The sequence below is a fragment of the Vicugna pacos genome, chromosome 13 (assembly GCF_048564905.1).
Source record: "Vicugna pacos chromosome 13, VicPac4, whole genome shotgun sequence".
NCBI classification, from domain to species: Eukaryota; Metazoa; Chordata; class Mammalia; order Artiodactyla; family Camelidae; genus Vicugna; species Vicugna pacos.
The window spans coordinates 33,503,933-33,529,692 of NC_132999.1; the positions used below are offsets into that span (position 1 = coordinate 33,503,933).

Sequence of the window (25,760 nt, forward strand, 5' to 3'; positions counted from 1 at the left end):
TTAGGGGAGTTTCTTCAGGTGCAAGTAGACTCCATTCTTGGGTTTGAGGAAGCAATGAGGCATGGTGACAAGAGGCCTGGTGGGGTCTGGAGTCACCTTGAAGCTGAGCAGAATTAAAGCAATGGCCACCTTTATCTCAGCCATGGCAAAATTCTGCCCGATGCAATTCCTGCAGACACGAAGGGAAAGGAAGAAATACTTGAAGAAATGGTGTTTCTCTGACTCTTTAATAAGATACTGGAATAACATGTCTGATTTCATAGTAAGGCAATATTCTCATACTAAGTGTCATACCAACCTTTGGACTTTGGACTTACATTGTTCTCTGCAAGAATATAAGCTGGAGGTTCAAGGTGGCGCCCTCCCTAAACAAAGCGGCACCTGGGGCTACTCACAGAACTGCTTCTCCTGTGAAGTTCTGATGAAAAGTGTGGTGACTATAGTTAATAACGCTGTATTATTGTAGAATCAAAATTTGCTAAGAAATCAGAACTGAAATGTTCTCACACACAAAAAAGGTAAATATGTGAGGTGAAGGATGTTAATTAACTCGATGGGGAGGAGTCTTTTCACAATGTATATATCAAATTATCATGATGCACACATCAAATATCTTACAATTTAAAATTTTAATATGAAGATGAAATAAAAGATAAATTTTAAAAAAAGAATTGTTCCTCCTTTGTTGGGAGTGGACTTGCATAGAGCCCATGAGTAACAGCTTGTGTCACTGGATAACCTTTTGAGGCATGGCTGTGTGGGATGCCAAAGAGAAGGGTGTTGTCCTTCATGAAAGTAACTGGCCCCTTCAGGGGCTCAAACAAGCACCCAGATCTACCTCATAGTCAGGTGAGAAGATGAGTTTCCACAGAAAAATGTATAGACCTGAGAAGCTAAAGAGGGGAGGCTATTCCCAAGTAAACATTTTTGTGTATTTTCAACAACTTTGGACTGTCCTCACCTTGGTCCAGCTGAGAATGGTAAGAAAGAGTAGGGGTGTCTCTGATCATTATTCTCTGGAGAGAACCTCAAGGGGTCAAAGACCTGAAATGAGAGGGCAACCCCATCACCATCCTCACGACACCATTAACATATTTCTGAAGCTACTTCTTAGCACTGATCAACAGAAATACAGTGGGAGCCACATACGTCATTTCAATGCTCTGGTAGCCACATTTTTAAAAGGTGGAATGAATTTCAGTAATAGAATTTATTTACTAGAGAATGTGATTATTCCAACATAGATTCCATATAAATAATTATTAAGAAAATAGCTCACATTTTTTTTGTACTACAGCTTCAGAATTTTACATTTCCAGCACGTCTCCGTTCTGACTAGCCACATTTCAAGCGCTCCACAGCCATATGTGCCTGAGAGCTGCCACACTGGACAGCACAACTCTGGACCCCGGACCTCATCTGGCCCCCCAGCTGGTTTGTAAGGGGAAGTCAGAAACACGACGGCCAGTGGTGGTGTTTTCACTTGGGAGGTGGAAGTGCACCTACTTACAAGTCAAGCCAAAGTGATTATAGGATCACTTGTCCAACTGCCCATCACATGTTTGAAACTAGTGGCTTATGTAAAAGGAAGTATCTGTACACTTGTGTTTCAGTGTCAGTGTTTCTGTATACAGTGTGTGAGTTTCAAGGACATCTGGGGTTTCAAGAAATTCAGGTGGGCTACATGTCTTCTTTTTGCCTTTCCAGATCCTCTCTCCTCCTTTTCCACCCTGCTCTGGGCTCCAAACTGGCCCATGTGGTTTCCTGTTGAGTTTGGCCAATAAAAGGCATTGATAGGAAGTCTGGAGGGTGGGCGGAGAGAGTATTCAGGGTATTTATTCCTGGGCCCCTCCCAGCTGGGCTGCCTTAGGTTAACTGCTTGCTCTGCTGATGGCCATGACTCCTGTCTGATGGTCTTTCCCAGAAGCAATCTCTCTTCAGGTTTTGTAACTTTCTCTCCCGTGTCCATCAGGCCTAGAAGTGGGAAGCCCTTCGGCAGTTACTTGCTCCATTTTGCTTCTCCTAAACCCTACCTAGACAGTTCCTTATAAAACTCTCCTCAAGTAGCCCACCTTGACTGTGTCACTGATTTCCTGCCAGAATCCTGACGGCTACACCCGGCAAAGGGGAGTGTGAGTTACCTGAGTGACTGCGGGTAGTCCAAGTCTTGCAGGTGTCTAGGGAAGTGCTGGGGAGAGCTCGAGAAGTAAATGACTGAAACACAGACTGCGGCAATTTGCAGCAGATTTTGTGGGATTCTGCCAACCTGCTCATTCAAAACCAGATGAGGTAGGGATAGAGGAAGAGGACAATTGTCCTTGGGTGGAAGTTTTACATTTTTGGTCATGTTTATTTTTGCTTAGTTGTGTCACTTGCTACTTCCATGCAGAGTTAACAAAAAGTAAATTGCACAGCATAAGTTCTTGGAACTATTTATGTGTAAGACAATCATACCTTTGGGTTTTCCCAGATGGCAGGATTGTGGTGGAGACCCCAAATACTGAGAACTAGGGTCATTCCTGAAAAAGGAAGGAAATAAAGGAGATAGCAGGAAAAAGAGCAAGTCATGAGCTCCTGTTATACTGTCCTTCAGTACGACTTTTCTTCTTGAAGAGAAAGAGCTAGCTCCTGGCAGAGCCCTGTGGGCTATAGCAGACGCCAGCAGTGAAGGACCCACGGGAAGATGGGGCTTGGTGGCACCTTAGTTTTCAAATCAATGACCTGTTTCATACTTGATTCTATCTTAAGGAGCTATTGGTGTCATGCCAAAATGATAACCTATGCTTATGTTTTCTACTACCTCTGGTACTTAACTTGTACACCTACTAACGGACTATGACGTACCCAGAGGCAACAGTTTGGGTATGTAAGAACAGAACCGCACTTCCTTCGTGCAGATCCAATGATAAGTTTCTGTTGCTGCCGTTCATACATGAAAGGTAGGGAATTTTGGCAGCTATCCGTGTGGTTTGGGGGTTTTAAAAAAGACAGAGGAGAGAGAACTTGAGGATTATTTGGTCACCAGAAGTAACTTTGGTAAATTAATTCTGGATCTCTCAACAAAGTGACAGTAAGCGACAGGCTGTTGGCATTGATACAAGAAATCCTGTTGGCTTGTTTCAAAGGGCAAGAGTTCATAAAACACTGCAGCAGGCAAGTGAAGGGTGTCTGCCATGCCCTTTGGCTTTCACTCGCCCTGCTCAGAGACTTGTGCTGTTTGGAAGAGCACTGGGCTCTGGGCATGGGACCTCCCAGCACGTTCTAGCTCTACTCATCCATGCATTGGGGTCCCTCAGTGAGTTTTTGGCTGCACCAAAAGTATCTGAAAGTACTTTGTAAACTGCAAAGCACATATAAGTATCTGATGAGATCATGTTCCAAGGAAGAAAAATGAGATAATATGTTTGAAGACTTTATGTAAACTATTAAGTGCTGCATCTTTATTAGAGAAATATTATGATTATGATGAAGACAAAGACCCTCCTTGGTCTTCAACTTAAAGATCACGGTGCACATCTCCCAGATGTCTTACCTGGGTCTCAGACTCAGCCAAACAAGGATTATTTTAGAAACAATGTCTCACAATGGAAGAAACCCTGGGTTGGGATCCTGGGTGACACAGATTCTAGGCATAGCTTTGCTGCAAATGGCTACGTGCTGTTGGGAAAGCCTCTGAAACCCACATCTGGTCAAGGCATTACCACTGAGCACTTAATAGGTGCCCAGCTCTAAGCCAGCTGTCCTTAGGATTGTCTTTTGACTCTTCCAAGAGTTTGAGAATCCCTATGGTCTTTTCACTGTGGCCCCCAAGATCCCATGGTCTCTAGAAACTGCTTAGGAAAAGAATGCAAAGACCTGCAGGCAAGGAGCGTCCATCTGGGAAGGTAATGGGCTTGCTGAGCTCTCTGGACAGGGACAGGACTGGAGGTGCCAAGCGCAGTGACTCCTTAATGCACATCGTGGTGTAGGACATCTCTCCCAGCTGGTCCCTGTGAGAACAAGAGAGGGAGGGAGGGGAACTCAAGACTCTATGTCCAGTTTGTAAATATCGGTATCTTTTTATAGTTGATGTTAGCTCCCAGTAAATATCATCCTCAGGCTAAAGCTATTTTGCCCATTGGCTTATGTAACAGAATGTTAACATGGGACTCTTTCTGCCTCAGGATCAGCTGAGGTCCCAGAGGAAGAGGACCCAAACAGGTGCCAAATAGCCTCATCATAAAGTGTGGCGCTAAACCATGGGTAAGGGATTTGTTAAGGAGATTTCTGAAAACCAGTTTTGCAATTCTTAGCTTCTCATATAAATCAAGAATGTATAAGGAATGGCGAAGGAGTGAAGAAGACAGGCAACTTAAGAGTTTTGAGAGAGGAAAAAAATAAATCCTTTGAAGGAATTGTTGGAATGCAGAGTGCCATGGAGAATGGAGAAAGGGCTCCCCCGGGTTAAGCAAAAGGGAGTTTCAAGAGGATCAGTTAGATCAACTGACACGTGCTCCTTGGAGTTTGGGGAGCATGGGACTGATAGGAAGGGCAGTGACTCAGAACATACAGAGAGGCAGGAGAGCAACAGGGACAAAGCGAGAATGCTCCAGTGTGTCCTACGGGCCACGGAAACGGCAAGAAAGAGCGAGCTCCGCAAGCAGCTTGAAAGGAACCCTGACAGAGAACGAGTTCTCTTGCCCCATGAGTCCCTATTGCCAAGTCCCAACGAGGGAATCTCCAAAAACCCACAGATGCACACTGAGAGTATAAGGGAGCACTGAATAGCCATCAAGTTCAGAGGACCAAGATTGCAGAAATACCAGCTGTTGTCTCCTCATGCTCTCCCCAACCCCGGGACCATTTCTGGAAGGGTCAGAAACAGCAGCTACTGGGCAGGGAAGGAGCTGGTCGGTGAGCAGACGCCAGCCACAAGCCCCTCGCCCCACTAGCCTCCAGACCCAGAGAGGTACTGAGCTGCAATGGATGGAGACGCTCTAAGTGGAAAAGAAGGTGAACTTTTTATGATTACACTGGACTAGATTAATTGTTGAAACAAGACTGCTCTTGTGGTTTAAATGGATGGGAACTCTGTGAAATTCACTCAAGTTTTACCCTAGAGATGAAAAGTACTTGCCCCACACAGCAAGTTTGAAGTGTCAGCGGGAGGACAAAGTTCTTAATTTGCATCCAAGCTGGTAAGTTTGGTTCAATAAGACGACAGCATACATTTAGTCAGTCTGCTTTATTATATTTCTACTTGCTTTTTTGATGACTTCTTTTGAGTGCAGGTTCTGGCCATTCCGTAATGTGAAATTTTAATTTTGAACTCTTTTTTCCTCCAGCCCAAAATAAAAAGAGTAATTCCGCTTAGCCAAGCACTTTTCACACTTAAGAAAAACCAAGTTGCCCATCTCACCCCTGGTGCAAAAGGAAGAGAGGCATTTTAACCCAATGCAGGAATGGGTTTACAAGTAGCCAAATGGAGATGTCAAACAACTTTCCCGCTTTCCCAGAAACTGTTCTTTGCAGTATGGTTTTATTATCTGTCTAAAAGAATTACAAATTTTCAGAAAGCTCTGTATGAATTTCATTAAATGTAACTATAAGGGCATATTATTGAATAAAAACATATTTTATTCACTATAATATTGTTACCATTTCTTTCATGAAAACCAATGTTAGTTAACAGATCCTCTGGACTTTGTTTTCTTACCTGACAAAGATTTCTTTATTGTTTTCACATTTCACATAGGTCAAACAAGAATAAGAAAGGTCACTATTTGAGTTTGTGAATAACAGATACTGCTGCCATATCAGTGAACAAAGGATGCTGCAGCCTTCAGCCATCAGCCACTCCCGCCGCCTCCCCCCTGCTGACGGTGAGCTAGAGGCAAGTCAGCGTGTAGACAAGCAGGTGCCCGCTGGCAACTCCTGAGCCTCTGCAACCTCCCCCAGTGGTGCCCCCAGAGCAGACTCAGGAGGAGAAGCCCAGGACACTGGCCCTAGATAGCTAAGCACATATCAAAGGAATGCTTTCAGTGAGCCCAGACTTTCGCATCTTCCCATACATAGAAAAGCGCTAAATTCCTTAACTCAAGATATCCGGCTTTCTTTAGTTACTGGTAATCTTTTGATGTTCCAACTACCTGGTCTTTGTTGCACAAACTCCTATATATCCTGTCTCCTCCCTCGCCTCTTCAGAGCAGCCTCTTAGAGCAATCTGAGAGGCCACATTCTGCGCTCAGAAATGTTTGCTGAATAAAACTAATTCTCAGCTTTCAGGTTGTACATTTTTTTTCAGTTGATAAGTTGTATATATCCATCCTAGTCAACCTTAAACCATCTAATCAATGTTGGGAGTATTTCCAAACTCAATGTATAATTTACTAAAACTTAAGTAATCAACACTGCATTTTGTGCAATATAAATTAGACCTTTAAACTATGGTAGGAAATGACTAGTATTTCCCTACAAAAAGTGTGATCTCTACTATACCTATATAAATTCAGGTTTTCCTTTACACACGTTTTAACTGCGCTAACCTTTGCATTTGAAATATGACGTTTTCCCCCTAGTCGCTAGGCTTGGTTCCATTAGCATTTCTATTTTTCATGGAAAAGTTGCCACATGAAATGGAGTGAAAAGAAAGACAAGCAATGACATGTGAAATATCTTGCTAGGGGAAAGAGCATGGCTTGTATGAGGGACATGTATTTTCCTTGCAAATAGCATGTCCAAGGGGCAAATCTATAATCCGGGCTTCACTAACAGCAAGATGTGCTTAAAGTCTAGCCGAATGGAGTCGAAGTTTTCCACCTCGCTGCTCTTACCCATCCTATAAGAGGCAGGTTAAGTGTCAGATCTCCCAGGAAGTCTCCTTGAGCCCCCCACGCCAGGTTAGGTGCTGGTCTTCTAAATCTCTGTGGTACCTAACATGTATCTTTCTCATCACCCTTACCATATTTTATTGCAGTCATCTGTATGGGGGCTTGTCTCTTGTGCTAGAGTGTGAGCTTGTTGAGGGCAGGATCCTCACCAAATCTTGCATGGTTTTTAAGTGTCTTAGTACTTAAAATATACTCAGTCCACATTGGCTAAACTCAATTACAGTGTGTACCATTTAGTAATAGGTTCAAAGTCCAAAGCCAATCCCGAAGTGTGAACAAGGGGATGGGAGAGAATGTCTACAACAAGGTTAAATGACCCAGATGCTCACTCAGGTCTCTCAGAAGAGAAGATCCACTTGAGCCCCAACATTCAAGCTCTAAATGCAAGTCTAGGGATCAAGTCCCCGTTTCCAATGCACCAGGGCCTGGGTGAAAGAAAGAAATAGGACATTTTGCACACCATTGACTAGAAAAACAATGAAATAAGTAAGCTATGGATGAGTGAGTAGAAAAGACAAAGGAATAATTTGGTGCCCTCTAGAAAAAGAGAAGAGTAGTAACCTGCCTCTGCTGCTTTCACATATACATATCTTAAGGAACTGTGGTCATCAAGGTACCAGAAGAAAGAATAAAGCAAAGCCAGGAAGAAAACTAGGACGAAATGTTTAGAGATGCAGATCTTACCAGTTGATGGAAGACCCGTCCCCCAGGATGCTCCTGATCTCCTCCCGGCATCTCTCCTGATGCTCAGGGTACAAAGCCAGGTGGTAGAGGAGCCAGGAAATGCCTCCTGCCACGGTTTCATGCCCTGCCAACATGAATGTGTTCACCTCGGACCATAGGTCAGTATCTGAGAAGCTGTTGGCATTTTCAGCCTAAAAAGGACAGTAGTAATATATTTATGCAATGTCAGTTTATAGATGTTTAGAACCCCAATCAAAATAATGGTTTTAGGGAAAAAAAATTGAGTTTCTCTCTCTTTCTTTCTTTCTTTCTTTCTTTCTTTCTTTCTTTCTTTCTTTCTCTCTTTCTTTCTCTCTTTCTTTCTTTCTCTCTTTCTCTCTTTCTCTCTTTCTCTCTTTCTCTTTTTTCTTTCTCTCTTTCTTTTTTATTAAAGTATAGTCAGTTTACAATGTTGTATCAATTTCTGGTGTACAAATGACAGTTTTAATTTTAATTCAGTTCAACAAATATATACTATGAGCCACACTTTGCCCAGAGGGTAAAGGAGAACCAAATTTAGATAAGAAAAGTAAGCCTTGCAGAGTTTCTGCAATCATTCTGCCAGATTTATCCAGATTTTCCAGCGCCTCCTCCTCATCATTTTATCAGCTTACCCTGTGACTCATTTTCCTGTATTTTCCTGAACTACCTTGTATCTCTATGTTAATTACCAAATCCAAGACTAAATTTCTTACCCATTGAATGGGTAAGAAATTTAGTCTTATCTGCCTCCCTCTAGTAACAGAGTTGCAGAATTCAGTCCTTACCTCAAATGGTAGGGCATCAAACATCAATTTAAACATAATGTTAAATTTAGTTGATCAATTTTTCTTTTGTTTCCCCTCCTCTCTACTCATCCAACTACCCACACAATTAACTAGATCTATGAGCAGGCTCAGAAATTTGAAAGATTTACCTGGGCAGAAAAGACAGTATCCAGAAAATCCTGGTACCTCCTCTTCTGAACGTCCTCCTGCTTCTTCTCGTCCCTGAGGGAGTTCTTTCTCTCCTGGATTACCTTTTCTGGGGTAGAGTAATAATTCCTCAACACCAAAGTGACAACAAAGTCAACCAAAGTAGAATAAATTATAGAGCAAGCCAGGACCCATGAATAGTTTCAAATCCTGCCTCATTCCCTGAGGTCAGAATGGGTACATTATATTTAAATAGATTTAATTTTTGCTGCTGTTTATTTTCCCATCAAATGACCACCTTTGATCAAAGTTCCAAAGACACACAACAGACCAAAAATATACTTTTATAAACTAGGTAGGCAATAAAGATGATTTCAAATTTAGGTGCAAGTGACCAACATTCTTTTTTCCCTCAGTCTAATCTCTCATTTTCATGGGAAAATTACCACGTGAAATGGAGTGAAAAGAAAGACAAGCAAAGAAGTGCCAAAATATGTATAACTGAAGGGGCTAAAAGAAAAAAAATATGGAACAGAATATTTAAAACCATAATCCAAGAAAACTTTCTGTACATAAGAGAAAAATTAAATCTACATATTAAAAGGCCCATGCTACACCTGGAAAAATTGGAACAGAACAACCAATTCCAATATATATCCTAGTAGAACAATTTGACATTAAAGACAGAGAAAAGAAAATCCTCAGAGACTTAAGACAAAAAGACGAAATGAATTTTAAGGATGACAAATTAAGCTAGCATTATACTTCTCAAGAACAATAAAGAAATCAAGCAAGACTAGAGCATTTTCAAAAAACTCAAAGATATAAGGTGAGAGGCAAGTCTTTTATAGCCAGCAAAATTGTCCTTCAAGTATCAAGTCTACCAAAAAAAAGTTATAAACTTGCATGCTATTTTCACCAACATGAATGACCTTGAAGATATTATGCTAAGTGAAATTAGTCAAATGGAGAAAGACAAATACTATATGATTTCACTCACATGTGGACTATAAAAATAATGCACAATCAAACAAACCAAACAAAAACAAGCACATAGATATAGAGAACAGAGTAGTGATGGGAATGGGAGGAGGCAGAAGGGAGAAAAAAGTAAAGGGGATCAACAGTATGGTGATGAATGGAAACTAAACTTTTGGTGGTGAGCCACACTATAGTGTATACAGCAGTTGAAATATAATGTTGTTTACATGAAACTTATATAATATTATAAACCACTGTTACCTCAATTCAGAAAAAAAAACAATGACTAGTAAGCAGTAACAATATGGTAGCTATTAATCCAACTATGTCAACAATCACTTTAAACATCAATGATTTAAATACACCAATTAAAAGACAGAGAATGGGTTAGGAAAACAAGACCCAGCTGTATGTTGTCTACAAGAAATCCACTTAAAATATATAAAGATGCATATAGATTAAAAGTATAGGGATAGAGAAAGATACACAAGGCTAGCCAACCAAAAGAAATCTAGAGTAGCTATATTAGCTTCAGACAGAAAAGATTTCAGAGAAAGAAAAATCAATAGGGATAAATAAGGGCATGACATAGTGATAAAGGGGTCAATTCTCCAAGAAGACAACGATCTTTCATGTGAATGTGTCTCACAACAGAGTCTCAAAATGCATGAGGCAAAAACTAACAGGAGAACAGGAAGAAATAGATAAATCTAACATTAAATATCTTGTAGTAACCTATAATGAAAAAGAATATGAAAAGGAATACATGTATATATATGTATGACTGAAACATTATGCTGTACACCAGAAATGGACACATTGTAAACTGACTATACTTCAATAAAAAAAAGAAAAAAAGAAATCTACTGTTATAGCTGGAGTACACCTTCAACACCCCTCTATCACTAATGGACAGATCCAACAGGAAACCAGCAAGGACACAGCTGAACTGAACAACATCGTCAATCATCTGGATCTTTTTGACATTTATAGAATACCTCATCCATCAACAGCAGAATACACCTTCTCAAGCTCATACAGAACATTCACCAAAATAGACCATATTCTGGGCCATAAAACACACCCTAAATGCAAAATGTAAAACTATAAAACTCTTAGAAAATAACATAGAGGAAAATCTACATGACCTTGGGTTTGGCAATGACTTTTTAGATATGATACCAAAAGCATGATCCATGAGAGAAAAAAATTGATAAAAGGGATTTCATTAAAATTAAAAACTGCTGTTCAGGAAAATAAACAGGATAATATAAAGATGAAACACATACTGGGAGAAAATAGTTGCAAATGACTCTTCTGGCGAAGGACTGTTATCCAAAATATACAAAGAACTCTTAAAACTCAACAATAAGGGAAAAAACAACCTGATTTAAAAGTGGGCCAATGACCTTAACAGACACCTTACCAAAGACTATATGCAAATAGCAAACAAGCATATGAAAATGTGCTTCACGTTATATGCCATCAGGAAAATGCAAATTAAAACAGCAATAAGATACCACTATGCTATCAGAATGGCCAAAATCCAGAACACTGACAATATCAAATTCTGGCAAGGATGTGAGCAATAGAAACTCTCGTTCATGGCAGGTGGGAATGCAAAATGGTACAGCCATTTTGGAAGAAAATTTGGCAGATTCTTACAAATAAACATTTTCTTACCATACCATTCCCAATCACCCTCCTTGGTATTTACCCAAAGGAGCTGAAAACTTACATCCACACAAAAACCTGCACACAAATGTTTATAGCAGCTTTATTCAAAACTGCCAAAACTTGGAATCAAAGTAATCAAGATGTCCTTCAATAGGTGAATGAGTAAACAAACTGTAGTATACTCATGCAATAGAGTATTATTTAACAATAAGAAGAAATCAGCTATCAAGCCATGAAAATACATGGAGGCACTTTAAATGTACATTGCTAAGTGAAAGAAGCCAATCTGAAAAGGCTACATACAGTATTATTCCAACTAATAACATGGAAGAGGCAAAACTATAGAGACAGTAAAAAAAAAAAAATCAGTGGTTGCCAGAGGGAAAGAGGAACAATTAATGGAGCACAGGGGAGTTTTTAGGACAGTGAAACTATGCTGTATGATATTGTAATAGTGGATACATATCATTATATATTTGTCAAAACCCGCAGAGTATGTAACATAAAGAGTGCACCCTAAACTGTGGACTTCAGTTAATAATAATGTCTCATCAGTTATAACAAAGGTACCACACTTATGCAAGATGTTAATAAGAGAAACTGTGTATCTGTGTGTCTCTGTGTCAGGGACAGAGGTGAAGAAGTACAGGGGAACACTGTGCTTTCTGCTCAATTTTTCTGTAAACTTAAAACTCTATGAAAAATACCTTATTAATTTAAAAACACCACAAAAAACTCTTTAAATAAGTCAGTGTGAGTATAGCACATGAATAGATAGACAGACCAATGGAATAGAAAAGAAAATTGAGAAATAGGTCCAAGTACATATGCCAATTTAGAAAATGAGAAAAGTGGTTGTCTCAAATCACTAGAAATGCTAAAGCTTTTAAATAAATGGTAATGGGATAACTGGATAACCGTTTGGAAAAATGAGATCAACTCTTCATATTATACATAAGAGTAAACTTTAAATGGATCAGAGGTCTAAATGCAAAAACAAACAAACAAAAAAACAAAACAAAACCATACTAGAAGCACTAGAAGAAAGCATGGGTGAATTTCTTCACAATCTGGAAGGGCAGCTGTTCTCAACCAGAGACAATCTGGATCCCAAGGAATATTCAGCAATGTCTGGAGATGTTTTGATTGCCACAACTGTCAGAGTTCCAATAGTATCAAGTGTGTAGAAGTCAGGGATGCAGCTGAACGTCCTACCATGCACAGGGCAGCTCCTCACAGCAAAGATTTATCTAGACCCAAATATCATTAGTGCCACAGCTGAGATACCCTGGAATAGGGGAAGGCTTTTGACTATCACTCAAAATCCAGATGCAGTAAAAGAAAATGTTGATAAATTTAACTAAGTAAAAATTTGAAAATTTGAAAAGGTTTTATTTTGAACAAATTTGACATTTAATCTTTAACTAATACTCTGCATTTTGTTTTTCATCATAATTCTGTAATAGAAAGAAAATGTGAAGAATTTTTTTACCAAGTCCTATGTAGATGCCCTCCAAATCAACTCCTGTTTACTCTAATGAGCTGTACAAATATTAATATTTTCCATGTGACCATGATGCAAACAGGTTTGAGAACTACTGTTTGATATATATATATATATATATATATATATATATATATATATATATCCATTTGCGTCTTAAATTGTTTCTAACCTGCTTATCTGAGTGTCCTCCTATAATATCTATGTTCATGTGTGTATGGATGTATGTAAGCATGCATGTGCAGTGTGCCTTGCAAGTTTCCTGGGGTGCAAATATATTTTATATTTAACATTTATTCAGTTCCAGGCACTGTCTCCAGTGCTTTACATACATTAACATATTTAATCATCACCACAAACCTACGAGATAGATCCTTTTTTATCTTCATTTTACAGATTGCTCTGAGACAAAGCAGTAACTCGCCCCAAAGTCATACTGCTAGTTAGTGGCGGAGCTGAGGAAGGATTAATTTACTGCCTGATAAATATTCTCGATCATGGTGTTCATGGTGTTCACGAAAAGTAATGTTGAATTGCTTAAACAGCTTAATCGATTTCAACTTTTATGTTTGGCTAAAACTATTTATTTTTGAACCAAGCTTCTTTTCTTTTCTTTTTTTTAATGAACTAAGAACACTTAACCTGAGATCTACACACTTAAATTTTTAAGTGCACAATACGGTATTGTTAACCCTAAGCACTATGCTGTGCAACAGATCTCTAGAACTTATTCATTATTCATCAATCGCAGCATACCAGAAACATTATACCCATTGAACAGCCCCCACTTCCCCTTTCTTTTGAGTGTATGCCCAAGTTTGCTCTGTTCCTCTATTCATTCCTATGTTGCATGAATGTTTTTAACTTGTTATTATTGCAGTCACTGTGCAAAAAGCCATACGCCATGTATGCTTTGAAATATTAAATGCCCACTTGTTATGTCATATTCATAGTAATAAAAAATTCACATAATAAAAATGGTGCAATATATAGAAAACTTCTGATACGACTACTTCTATGGATGTAGCAAACTCTGCTAAAGGACTTGTATTTCCTTTGAGCATTGTCCATATAAAAGCTCCATTAAGAACAAGAGTTCTCTCTCTTTTCACATTGAGACCTGTTCCCCTAGAGAGACACACTACAGGTAAGACAGTCTGCAGACTTGGACAACCCAAACCCCCAAAATACCTGTGTGCTGATGCAGTATCTTGCTTATCTCCCACAGGCGGTGGCCCTGAGAGCTGAACTTGAAAATCATGTCATGGTGATACAAGAAATTGTACACACGGTAAAAGATGATAGTGGTGCCTTCCCTTATTGCTTTTATATAATAATCAAAGTTGCTAGAAGAGAAAGTGGGGATAATATGTCAATAAATGACTTAGATAATGGCAAACAAAAGTCTTTTTTTTTTTTCCCTCCTGCAACTGACCTGTTTATCTGGCAGTTGGTTTCCTTGCTGAAAATACATTTCATGAGAACATCCAGGGTCATCAAGTCGATGTGCTCAGAGATATCCAGAAGTGTGTTCTGAGTGCCGCAAATCCTCTCCCACTTACCCTGGCACAGGAGGCCAAGATCAACAACATCACCATCATCAAACTGCCTTTATTTGGAAGTCCGCCTTGACACTGCCCTCAGGAAACGTCCACCAGGAAGCGCCCTCTGTGAGGTTGTCTATCCCCCTCTATGGGGACTCACAGAGCTTGTGAACAATGGGGACTTTGTAGCCAGGGGTTGCCCTGTAAGCTTGGGATGAAGGCAGTTGCTAAACAGCATTGCTCTCCTCCCTTTGGAAAAGGGTGTTAATGGAGAGTTAATGGCTGAGTCACATTCTGTAGGAAGCCCTGTGCCCCTCCATTATTGCTTGCCAACAGTGGAGCCTTCTATGGTGGACCCAGGCTCTTTTGCACACACTCCCAATCTCAGCCTGTACCACACTCCAGCCCCCTGAGTCTGCCTCTATGCAGGCAACCCTGGTTCCCTCCCTGGGTCTGTCCTCAGAAGCCTGAGCTCCAGCTCCCAGTCCTGGCATACACCAGCTAGCTTGCATCTCAGGCTAGGAATGGCACAGACCCTCTGTGCTGCTTTCTCCTCTGAACCTCTGAAGCTCCCCTTCTGACCCTGCTACGCTCTCCTCTGGAGAGGGGGCTTCGCAGGGTGAGGGCACTCTCCCTCTTTCACTGCTCCCTCCCTGGCATTAAGTCCCATCCCGATTTCCTTTTTCTTTTTCTCCTACTCAGTTTCATGATGATATTCCTTGTAGTTCCACTTGTACGAGATCTTCTGCCAGAGCTCAGTAGGTACCTGTGAAAATCGTTGCACGTGTAGACGTATTTTTGATGTTTTGTGGGAGAGGGTGAGCTCCATGTCCTTCTATTTTGCCATCTTGAAGCCCCTTCCTCTCATATTTCATGGTAAATTTGAGTCTCCTCTGAATCTGAAGCTATTATAGCTGCTCTTGGTTTCCTTATTTGTCACCACAGCACTTTCTGTCTGAGTCTTATTACTTAATACTTAGTTTACTGTCATAGGATCTCAAAATATACCCATGACAGACAATCAGATCTTCACCTTCTTTAATCACCCGAAGAGCCATAGCAAAGGCTTACATGAACACTCACTGCTCAGTGAGTACTTACACATGGTTAATTTCTAGAAATCACCCTCTTTTGACTTTCACCATCCACTAAACAGATGTCTAATACATTCCCTCTTGGAAGCATTTTGCAACACACCAGAGCACCTTTGTCCCTTCACTTACCAGCATCGTGTTCACAGAATGGGCCATCATCTCGACATATGATTTCAAGGTATTCAAATGGAATCCAGGAGTTAGTAGGCGACGGTGCTGGAACCACTTGGGTCCGTTCAGATTCACTAGTCCTTCTCCTTGAGAAACAAAAGGCACGAAATGTCCTGTCATTTTTACTAGATGAGGTGGGGAGGGAGAGGTGAGAAACACTGACAGAGAGTGACCGTGACGCACAGGTGGCCAGGACACAGCACGACAGCAAAGCAGTGAGTCTCGATGCTTACACCTGTGGTGCACATATGTAGCATTATGACAAAGACCCACGTTTTGAAGCCTGATGAGAGTGCTAATCCTGAACTCACCAGCTGCTACCTGTGTAGTAATTAAGACATTTAACCTTCCTGAGACTTGGCTTTCTTGGTGACAAAGTACAGTAATAAATATCTGCTTTACTGTGTTGCTGTGCAGCGGTATACATTAGGCACCTAGCCTGGTCTCTAGCTCACAGTGGCACAACAAATATTCACAACAAATATTCATCTCCTCTCCATTCCAAACCAATCCATAGACCGTACTGTGAACACAAAATTCGCGCGGAGTTAGATAAGCATGTCCACTCTGTCCCAGATGCCCTTTCCTTGAGTGCTAGTCTGTGAATGAGACAAAGAGAAAACACTCATCAAACCTAATGCCTCACAATCTTCTGTCACCAGGGAGGTCATTGAAAGATTTGGCTTTAAAAGGGCCTTAAAGTTTATTAATATATAACTGCCAACATTTACTGAGTGCTTGCAACGTGCCAGCCATTACACGAAGTGCTGAAAATAAGTGTTTCATTTAATCTTCACAACAGCCCGGAGATGTAACTCATTCTTACTTTCCAAGATGAAGAAACGGAGGCTTACAGAAATTAGATGACTTCCCCAAGATCACCCAACTAGTTAGTGGGGTTCAGGGAGCAGGACTCAAATCCAAGTAGCTCTGAATCCAAAACCTATAGTCTTTCATTTAATTCCTTCCTTGTCTGACATAAATGCCAATTATATGACTAAAAAGTTTAATTTATCTGCTCACAGAATATTTCCAAACTGTACTTTGAGGCAAAACTTTACTGATTTGCATATGGAAATAGAGGAACTCCAAAAAGAAAGGGAAAGATCCAAGAAAACAAGAAAGGAAGGCTAAAATAAAGAATAGGGATGGTAAGGCTGCAGTTTTAAAGACGCAGACGGGATAAATTTACACATATGCCATCTTGCAGATGAGACTTGGGGGAGAGAAAGGAACCCCCCAGGAGGGCTCCTAGGAGGTTGTGCTGCATTGACCTTAGCCCCCTCTTGACCTTCCTCCTAGAAAACCTGCAGTATAGATCTTACTCTCAAGGCTTCTGAACTCCGATTTGAGTTTCCTTGGAATGTTCGCCTATAGAAAGGAGACAGTGAGTGAGAGCGAGATCCTCTTTCATTCCACGTACGTACCAATGACTGGAGTCGTGAACTTGCACAGGTACTTGGACTTGGGATCTGCAGAGTCAAGCAGAGGAAACAAAAGACAACATTAGAGGAATGTTACTAAAGCTGATGAAGGTTCTCGTCATTTGCCTACAACAACCACAAATAGTGAGCAAAAAGGGAGCCCGGCCTCATTCCCCGCAGCCCTCGGCCGACCCAGGAATGGTAAGTTTTGGTTCAGGAGGCAGACAACAGCAGCCCAAGGAAGCAGGCAGATACACAAACCCAGAATCTCTCCTTGTTTGCACTTCTTCCAACAGAAGGAGATTGCCTGAGGTTTACCAAGTTTTCAGATCAGGAGTGGGGATAACATCACATCCTTCTGGGAAAGCAAATTACCTATCTAAGCAGGGCAGCAGACCCCAGAGAGTGAGAGCCCCCTTGGGGTTCTCGTGAACTTGAACATGAGAGTATTTTACAGCTCTTGTCCTTTACAAAGTGAACACGAAGTGAATCAGAGCTGGAGGACTGGGAGACACGGAGACTTTCAGGAAAAGGCTGCTCTGTTTCGCCAGGTTTTACTAAGAGTAATGGGGGTAACAGTACAGAGAAGGAAGATGAGCATGTCAGACCCTAGTTTTACAAAGATGAGGGGGAAAACTCGGCATGTTAATTTCGTGGTATGAGATAATCTACCTTGGAAGCCTTGAGAAAGGACTGAATGGGGGAGCCAGATGCCTCATGGCCCCAAAGGGAACACAACAGACAAATTTGCAGAAAACAAAAACAATCTGGATGACAATCAGGACGACAGAGTGGTAAATGGGTGATGTACACTCAGGCTTATGGACCAAGCCAGCAGAGGCAGTCCCACTTCTGAATTTCTCTGTAGACACTGTGCTCAAGCCAGAGGCTAGGGATGACAGGGATTGGTGATGCTGAAGTCACAAAACCAAAAGAGGCAAAGGAAGACGCTGGAGATGGTGCCAGGTGGGCTTTACGATACAGTGACCTAAAAGGGCCCGCAGGAATCTGAGCTGGAGAAGGAACTGCGCGACCCGGGAATCTCCTCCAGGACTGATGGGAAACCTCTCCTCACTTTCCCCGGCGTCTCTTAAAGGCCCAGTGCTAATCTTTGCTTCAGAATTCCTTTAGACTCCTACCTGTGGGTTGTGCAGATCACTCCTAGGAGGGTTAGGATCCTGAGGTTCATCCCTTTTCTTACCTGTTCTGCTCAGAAATGTCTTTGCATACTCTGGGTCATAGATGTAGAAAAATGCCTGAAAGGGCCCAATCCAGAAAGGAAAGGCACAAGGGTAATTTTCTATAATCTCCTCAAGCTTTTCAATGTCACTGTGCCGAAATATCTGCAGCGAAAAAAGTGAAGCACATTAGAGAAGCTAGGCAGTCTGGGCTCATCCCTGCTACAGCCACAATTTGTGCTCGGGGCCTGGAGGGTCACACAGGTAGAAGGGCCTGGAAGTGACTGAACATGCTCTCGCAGGGACTCCTATGCTTGGGGTATAACTTTCTAAACAAAGTTACTATATTTGTCTCTCCAATATAAATAATATATGTTGTCTCCCCAGACCAAGTCACCATCAAATGACATACTGTGAGCTGTTTTCCCAACTGAGAGGGTGAAGGGAGCAGAGTCACATACTCTGCCTCACCTGCCAACATCACACACTCAGGTTAGGAGTTGAGTCTGGGAGATGAAAAAAATGGTTTTTACATGGGAAGCTAACTGTTAGTAGACTGAACAGGGCCCACCATTCCAGCTCACCATTCCCTTTCCCCTCTCCTCTCTCTAATTACTGACGAGTGAGTCTCTCTCATGATGTAATAGTAACTTCTTCTTTAAAAATCCACTGAGACTGATACGTTGTAACTGACTACACTTCAGTAAAAAATAAATTAAAGAAAAACCAACTCCATCTACAAAGAAAACCCAATTCTTTTCCTTTACAATAGTAGAACGCTCATTTATACAGGCGTGTGAAGTTTAGAGCAAACTCAAATAGAACACTTCCAACTCTAACATTTATAAATTAGAGTACAAATACCACTATCAGAGATAAACTTTCTGCCTTGATAAGCAGATTACTATGGCTCATTTAAATAGTTCTTCGAAATCACTGGCAATAAGACCCATTTACATCTGTTTCTGTGTAAAGTGGTAGGGTGGAGAGACTGTGTGTGTCTGGATAGAAATAATTCTAAAACGGATGGCGGTTATGGTTGCACAACTCTGTGAATATACTGAAAACTATTTAATTCTACACTTTAAGTGAGTGAATTGTAAGGTATGTGACTTAACATCTCAGTAAAGCTTTCAAAAGCTACAATGAAGTAATTCATTTACCAGAAGACAAAATATAGTAATGGTGTCAGTGAAGAACGGGATTTGCTTTAACTATGGGCTTGTGCATATGTAATGGACAAGCCAAACCAAAGAGCACAGAGAGAATAGGAACAAGGAAGATGCAAGTTTCCAAGTGCTAAAGACACGGAGATAAGACAGGTTCCTGCCTGACACTATAGCGGTCACAGCTGGCGGTGGATTTATGTTTCATTTAACACTCACATAGCATTTACTACATGCCAGGCACGATCTTAGTTCTTTTCAAATATCAAATAAGTTTATCCTTTGAACAAGTCAATAATATAATAGTAATTATATTCAATGTAAATAGGCTAATTATTTCAAGTAAAAGGCAAAAGGTATCAGGTTGTATCTTTAAAAAGCCTAACTATATACGAGACAAAAGACACAAGGTTAACAGTCCAAAAGGTTAACAATAAAGGATTAAAAAATACCATTCAAACACTAACAAAAAAGCTTATGTAGTTACTAATATCGGATAAAGTGGAATTTAAGGCAAGAAGTCTTACTAGAGATAATAAGGAATGTTTCATATATAAAAAGGATTAGTCTACAAGGAAGATACAGTAATTCAAAATCTGTATGCATACTATACTATAGCTTGAAAATTGATAAAACAAAAATGGACATTAGAGCTAAAAAAGAAGGAAAGAAAGAAAGTAATTCAAGAGTGGAAAACTTTAACACAGTGCTACTCAAAGCATGGGCCACAGACCAGTCCAGGATGAGATACTTACAGAAACCAAGCATGACATTTAGAAATTTTTATAGTAACTTGACATTGCTACAATTTCTTACTTTTTTTAAAAAATGAAAGTAAAAGTCTACAACAGATTGGGGAAAAACTGGTTTTCACCAGATAGTTTGAGAAGCACTGTGTTATATCATTCTCAACAGTTGGTAGAATGGATCTCTCGGGCCAATTTCAGTTTTCCCAACTTCTGATTGATGGCTCCTTTTCAATTCTAGTTTCTGGAAGGTGTGGAGGTGAAAATCAAACTCTAATGAGAAACAGAGTAAATGGAAGTTGAGGAGTGAGAAATTTAGAAAAGGTTAACCAGCTTAAATTAAAATTAAAATTAAAAAATAAAATATTTAATATAGAGCAGTAACTTAAAGGAGAAATAGATTAAAGGAAGGGCTGGTTCAACTCCAGGTCTCTGCTCTCTCCCCACACAACACCCTCTTAGGTTCCACAACAGATCAGATGTTTTATTTTCCAGAAAAACTCAACCAGAGGGGCTCTAAGACCTGAAGGAATCAGGCATTGTGGAGGGCAGGGGTGAGTCACTAGACTGAAAATAGAGGGGTTAAGTGAAAGGCTACATAACAAATGATTAGATACCTAACTCCCTTCCTTTCTTGCTCCCACAATGCCAGAAGTCATCTGGCAACCTCCTAAATAAAAGAAAGGCAGATTCATCTCTAAGAAACTGAAAAAAAAAAATACAGATACTGACAGTTTGCATCTCCAACAGGTTTGCACTCAGGGAAAGTTCTCACTGTGCACCCAAGACTTTCAAACATCTTTAGTGCCTCACCTGAGAAAACGAAATGACAGCTGAAGACCACCTGACATTTGAGGACAGCCTCCAACATGAAAGACATAAAGCAAAACAAACAAACTGTGGTAGCCAGCCTCCAAAAAGACCTCCAATCACCCCCACCTTTTTATACGGTCCCCTCCCATACTGGTCAAGGATTTGTCAGTGTGACTAACTGCATACAGCAGAGTGATGGTATAAATGTTTCAATATCAGGTTACGAAAGACTGCAGCTTCCATCTTAGGTTCTCTCCCACTCTCACTCTTGCTCTCTCATATCTGACTTGGAGGGAAACAAGCTGCCATGTTGAGGGCAGAGTGACTAACTCTTCCAGCTGGCCTGGACAGAAGGGGTTGCCAGGATACAAAACTTTCAGAACTAAAATCAGGAGACAATCAGGCAACCTGGGATGATGTGAGCAGCCCTATGGAAAGGTCCATGTTGGAGAAGAACGTAAGCCTCTGGCCAATAGCCAGTGAGGGCCTAAGTCCTGTCAAAATCCATGTAAGTGAACTTGAAAGTGGATTCCCCAGCCCCAGTGGAGCTGTGAGCTGACTGCAGCCCCAGTCAACCACAAGCAACCTTCTGAGAGACCTTGAGTCTCTCACAGAGATTCATCCAGCTAATTAATACCCCTTTCTCAAACTCTTGACCTTCACCAACTGTGTAAGACCTTCCCCTTGACCTTCACAAACAAACTGTTGTCTTAAGTTGCTAAGTGCGGGGGTAATCTGTTAGGCAGCAACAGATAACTAACACACAAACAGAAAAAAGGTATTAATACTTCAGAAAAGATATAGCATTCCATGAAACAAGGTCAGGATTCTATAACAAAGAGGAATATGTTAAACTGACTGCAGTCATGGTCTTAATTTGTTAACGTCTCCCTGTATTCACATACTTCGATAGTGTGCTTCCACACAGACTTGGACTTGGCCGTGTGTCTTGCTTGGGGATAGCAGCAAACATGACTCAGAGACCTAAAAAGCACTTGCACAGTGAGGCTTGCCCTCTTGCTATTCATAGGACCCTGATACCATGTAAGCAAGGCCAGGCTAACCAGCTGAAGGATAATAAACCAGATGGACGAGAACCAAGGCACCCAAGCTGACAGCCAGCTTTTACCTGACCCAGTAGCTGACTGCAGATACATCAGTGAGCCAAACTAAAGTCAACTGAGCCTGCTTCATGCGAGCAAGAATCTCATAGCCTAGACCAGCTCAGATTGTTGACCCACAGAATCATGAGCTAAATGGGTGACAGTTGTCTTAAGCCACTAAGTTTTAGGGTGTTTTTTTTTAATGCATCATAAGGTAAATGATGCAAGAATAAATGAAGACTAAGACAGAGTTCTTGGAAATAAAAATTATGATAGCCAAAAAATTTTAAATGTTTTAGTAGAAATTCTAAGAAGATAAAGTGAAGAAGAAAAGATTAAAAAAAAAATCCAGAAGGCCCATATCCAACCATTAGGAATTCCAGAAAGAGAGAAAAGAGAAATTGAGAGAGCTAGGGAAAGTATCAAAGAAATTGTAACATTCACTGTTAATGTCCTGTACCTAAATCTTCATCCTTACCACCTTAATGTGTACCATAATCAGCACCTTCATTTATTAACTTAAGGGTTTTTTCTGGCCACTGGAGTCTGTCCTGCTGCTTACATATCAAAAAATAAATAAAACACGTAGGAGATGAGACCAAGCATTGGAAAACTACGTATTTTTAAACAACAAGGTGAAAGACTTGTTAAGTGAAAATTTAAAGACATTGCTGAAAAAAATTTAAAAAGACATAAGTAGGTGGAAACACATCCCATGTTTATGCACTAATATTGTTAAGATGTGACTACTACCCAAAGCAGCCTACAGATTCAGTGTAATTCCTATCAGAACCCCAATGATGTTTTTTGCAGAAATAGAAAAATCCATTCTAAAATTAATGTGGAAAAGCAAAGGACCTTGAAGAGCCAAAATGATCTTCACTAAGAATAAATCTGGATGACTCACATTTCCTGATTTCAAAATTTACTATAAAACTACAGTTACCAAAACAGTATGGTTCTTCTAGAGAAAATTCCAATTTGAAAAGATACATGCACCCCAATGTCCATAGCAGCACTGTTTTCAATAGCCAAGACATGGAAGCAACCTAAATGTCCATCAACAGATGACTGGATAAAGAAGCTGTGGTGTGTATGTGTGTGTGTGTGTGTGTGTGTGTAGGCCTATAAAATTCTTAATAGAAAACATAGGACAAAAGCTTCACGACATTAGTTCTGGCAACAATTTCTTGGATATTGGCACAGGCAACAAAAGGAAAAACTAGACAAACTGGACTTCATGAAATTAAAAATTTTTTGTACATGAAAAGACAGTACCAACAAAGTAAAAAGACAACCCTCAGACTGAAAGAAAATATTAGCAAATCATACACCTGGGATTAATATCCAGAATATACAGAGAACTCTTAAAACTCAACAACAAAAAAAAAACAACCTGATTCAAAATGAAGGACTTAAACAAATATTTCTCCAAGTAAGATATGCAAATGGCACTGAGTGCATAAAAAGATGCTCAACATCATTGATCATTAGGAAAATGCAAATCAGAATGATGAGCTACTACCTCACACCCATTAAGATGGCTATAATTAAAAAAAAAAAACAGGGAAAGACAAGTTTTGGCAAGGATGTAGAGAAATTGAAATCCCTGTGCACTTCTGGTGGAAATGAAAAATGGTAGAGCCACTGTGGGAAAAAGTATCGTAGTTTCTTAAAATATTAAAAATAGAATTAACGTATGATCCAGCAATTCCATTTCTGGGTATATACCCAAAAGAATTGAAAGCAGGATCTCAGAGATATTTGTACACCCGTATTCACAACAGCTAAAAACACAATATAACTCAACTGGGATAGTAAAAGTGAGGTGTAAGAGCTAAGGTAGTTAATAGATGGATATTTAAAATTATTAAATTAAGAAATGCAACATAGTAATATTATTCCACAAATAAGGATTTAAATGAACAGATAAAATAACTGAAAATGGCTGCTTTCAGGAAGAGGGACTAGCAGCTGGGGAGCCAAGAGATCACGCAGTAGCTCTGTTGGGAACACCCTCCCTACCCACCCATCTTTTAAGATTCTGCTTAGCCTTTCACCAACTCTTTCCTCCCGTAGGTAGAGATAGGTACTTCCCTCCAAGATTCTCTGGTCCCTATGCCTCTGTCCAAGCACTCATTACTCTGTATTTTCATTTTCCACCTGCTATCTAAATATGCATCTGACTTGGGGCCCTTGAGGACAGCCCCTCCCCGCCTCGTGTCTTCTCTTTGTAATCCTAGTACCTATCACACAACTGCCACTCAAAATTGGTTGCAGGAATAAAACAAGGAATGGTGTGGGGAGTGGATTTAGAGAACAGGAGAGACCAAAAGGTAGCGGGTCTCCCTCTATTTCACGAATTCCAATTAGTCATTATTTTTCATGTGATTGGTTGGGGCTGTTCCTACTTCACAAGAATCTCCGTTGGAAAGGCTAAGGATGGCAACTACTGTGTCTAATTTTGCCTATCTTCTGCACTTAATAAGTGTTACTTAGGATAACAGTCTATTTTTTAGCAATATATGTGGAAGGCTTTTTAAAACACAGTACAAAAACGCAAGAGATTGGTGAAGCAATTAGAGACAGACCTGAGTTATACCACAGCTTTCTTTTGCTATATTCAGTCTCTTTGAATAGACCACTCCCAGCCCCCCAAACTTCCTTTCTAGTGGCTCTAGGGTGTTTCCATTCCCCTGGAGGGCAGTGAGGGAACATGTTTAGAATAAAGAAAGCACCGAGAGCCACAGGCTGGGTAGGAGAGCTCTGTGGAGGACGAGGGATGGGAGGGATGGGAGGAAGTAAAGGAAGCAGCTGCTTCTCTGCCCGCCGGGTTTCCAGGTTTCCAGCATCCTCCGCCACCCCTCCCTTCCGTCTCTCTACCTTCTGGTGCCCGTAGAGCCAGTGGGTGGGAGGCGTGGGGAAGGGGCGCAGGTCTCGAAGCAGCCGGTGCCTCTGCAGCAAAAGCCTGATGACCTGCAGCAGCCCCAAGGCCAAGCAGAACGCCAACGCCAGGTAAAAGGGCCTTGCCCAGTGCGTCTCGAGCCAGGAGGACTCCATCGCTCTGCGCCGCGCGGATTGCTGGCAGTCTCCGCGCCGCGGAGGGGGTGCGCTTTCTAGAGCCCCGCTCTTGGGAGGATCCACCCGCCCCGTCTCGGGGAAAGCCAGCCCACCTCGTCTCCGTGCCCTTCGGCAAGATAATCGCTTCCCCGGAAAGAGAAGGAGCGGTGGGAGGGGCAGCTGAAGCTTGGCGGGAGGAGGCAGGCTCGAGTGGCCAGAGGATTTCCAGCCCTTTAGCAATTGATGCAAATCTGCGTTCAGGGCAACTTCTTATCATGGAGTGTCATAATTCAAGTGTGACAGTCTTCAGTCCCAGAAGGTCTGAACTTAGGTTTTGAAATAATGCCAAGGCTGAGGTCATTGTTTTTGTTCTTTGCCACAAATCAATAGTAAACTGCTGTACAAAAAGACCTTTCTTTCCCACTCTGAAATTGTACCAAATCCCACAAGGGTCTGGGGGCTGATGGTGGGTGTGTATGATCATTAGACGGTATATAGTGTGGCCTCAGTAGTGTGTTGGTAAATATTTTACAACTGGTCCTTACTCTGATTTCTTGTGCTTGCCAACGGCCATCATGTCCTATGTCAAGCAGCCAGCAGAGGACCCTGACTGAACATGGAATTGGGAAGAGATGCAGAGCAGATGCCATCTTATAGTATTTCCACCACACAGATACAAACAGGGCCCGCTGCATGATTTGTGGATCCTAGGGAAACATGAAAATGTGGGACTCCTTGTTAAAATTTTATTAACAATGTCAAGATGATGGCCGAAGAGCATTAAACTAGGCAT

At 41.0% G+C, this 25,760-nt stretch overlaps 1 protein-coding gene across 1 annotated transcript; it reads right to left on the reverse strand.

The window, feature by feature from the left end:
• On the reverse strand, window positions 1-24,967 carry CYP4X1 (cytochrome P450 family 4 subfamily X member 1). Its single transcript, XM_006200447.4, has 12 exons — window positions 24,791-24,967; window positions 18,103-18,244; window positions 16,905-16,949; window positions 15,436-15,563; window positions 14,104-14,231; window positions 13,860-14,014; window positions 8,509-8,615; window positions 7,554-7,744; window positions 3,856-3,989; window positions 2,455-2,519; window positions 962-1,044; window positions 1-169 (listed from the first exon to the last, which is right to left on the reverse strand). The coding sequence occupies exons 1-12, from the start codon at window positions 24,965-24,967 to the stop codon at window positions 1-3; spliced, it is 1,524 nt and encodes a 507-aa protein (XP_006200509.1).
• Window positions 24,968-25,760: the final 793 nt, after the last annotated feature.

Excerpts from the sequence above, each read along its gene's own strand:
- CYP4X1 (XM_006200447.4), bottom strand. The coding sequence starts at position 24,967 with ATGGAGTCCTCCTGGCTCGAGACGCACTGGGCAAGGCCCTTTTACCTG. Across the intron at positions 18,245-24,790 it reads GGCTCTACGGGCACCAGAAG|ATATTTCGGCACAGTGACAT; the intron begins GTAGAGAGACGG and ends TTTTCGCTGCAG. Across the intron at positions 16,950-18,102 it reads GACATTTCTGAGCAGAACAG|ATCCCAAGTCCAAGTACCTG; the intron begins GTAAGAAAAGGG and ends TTGACTCTGCAG.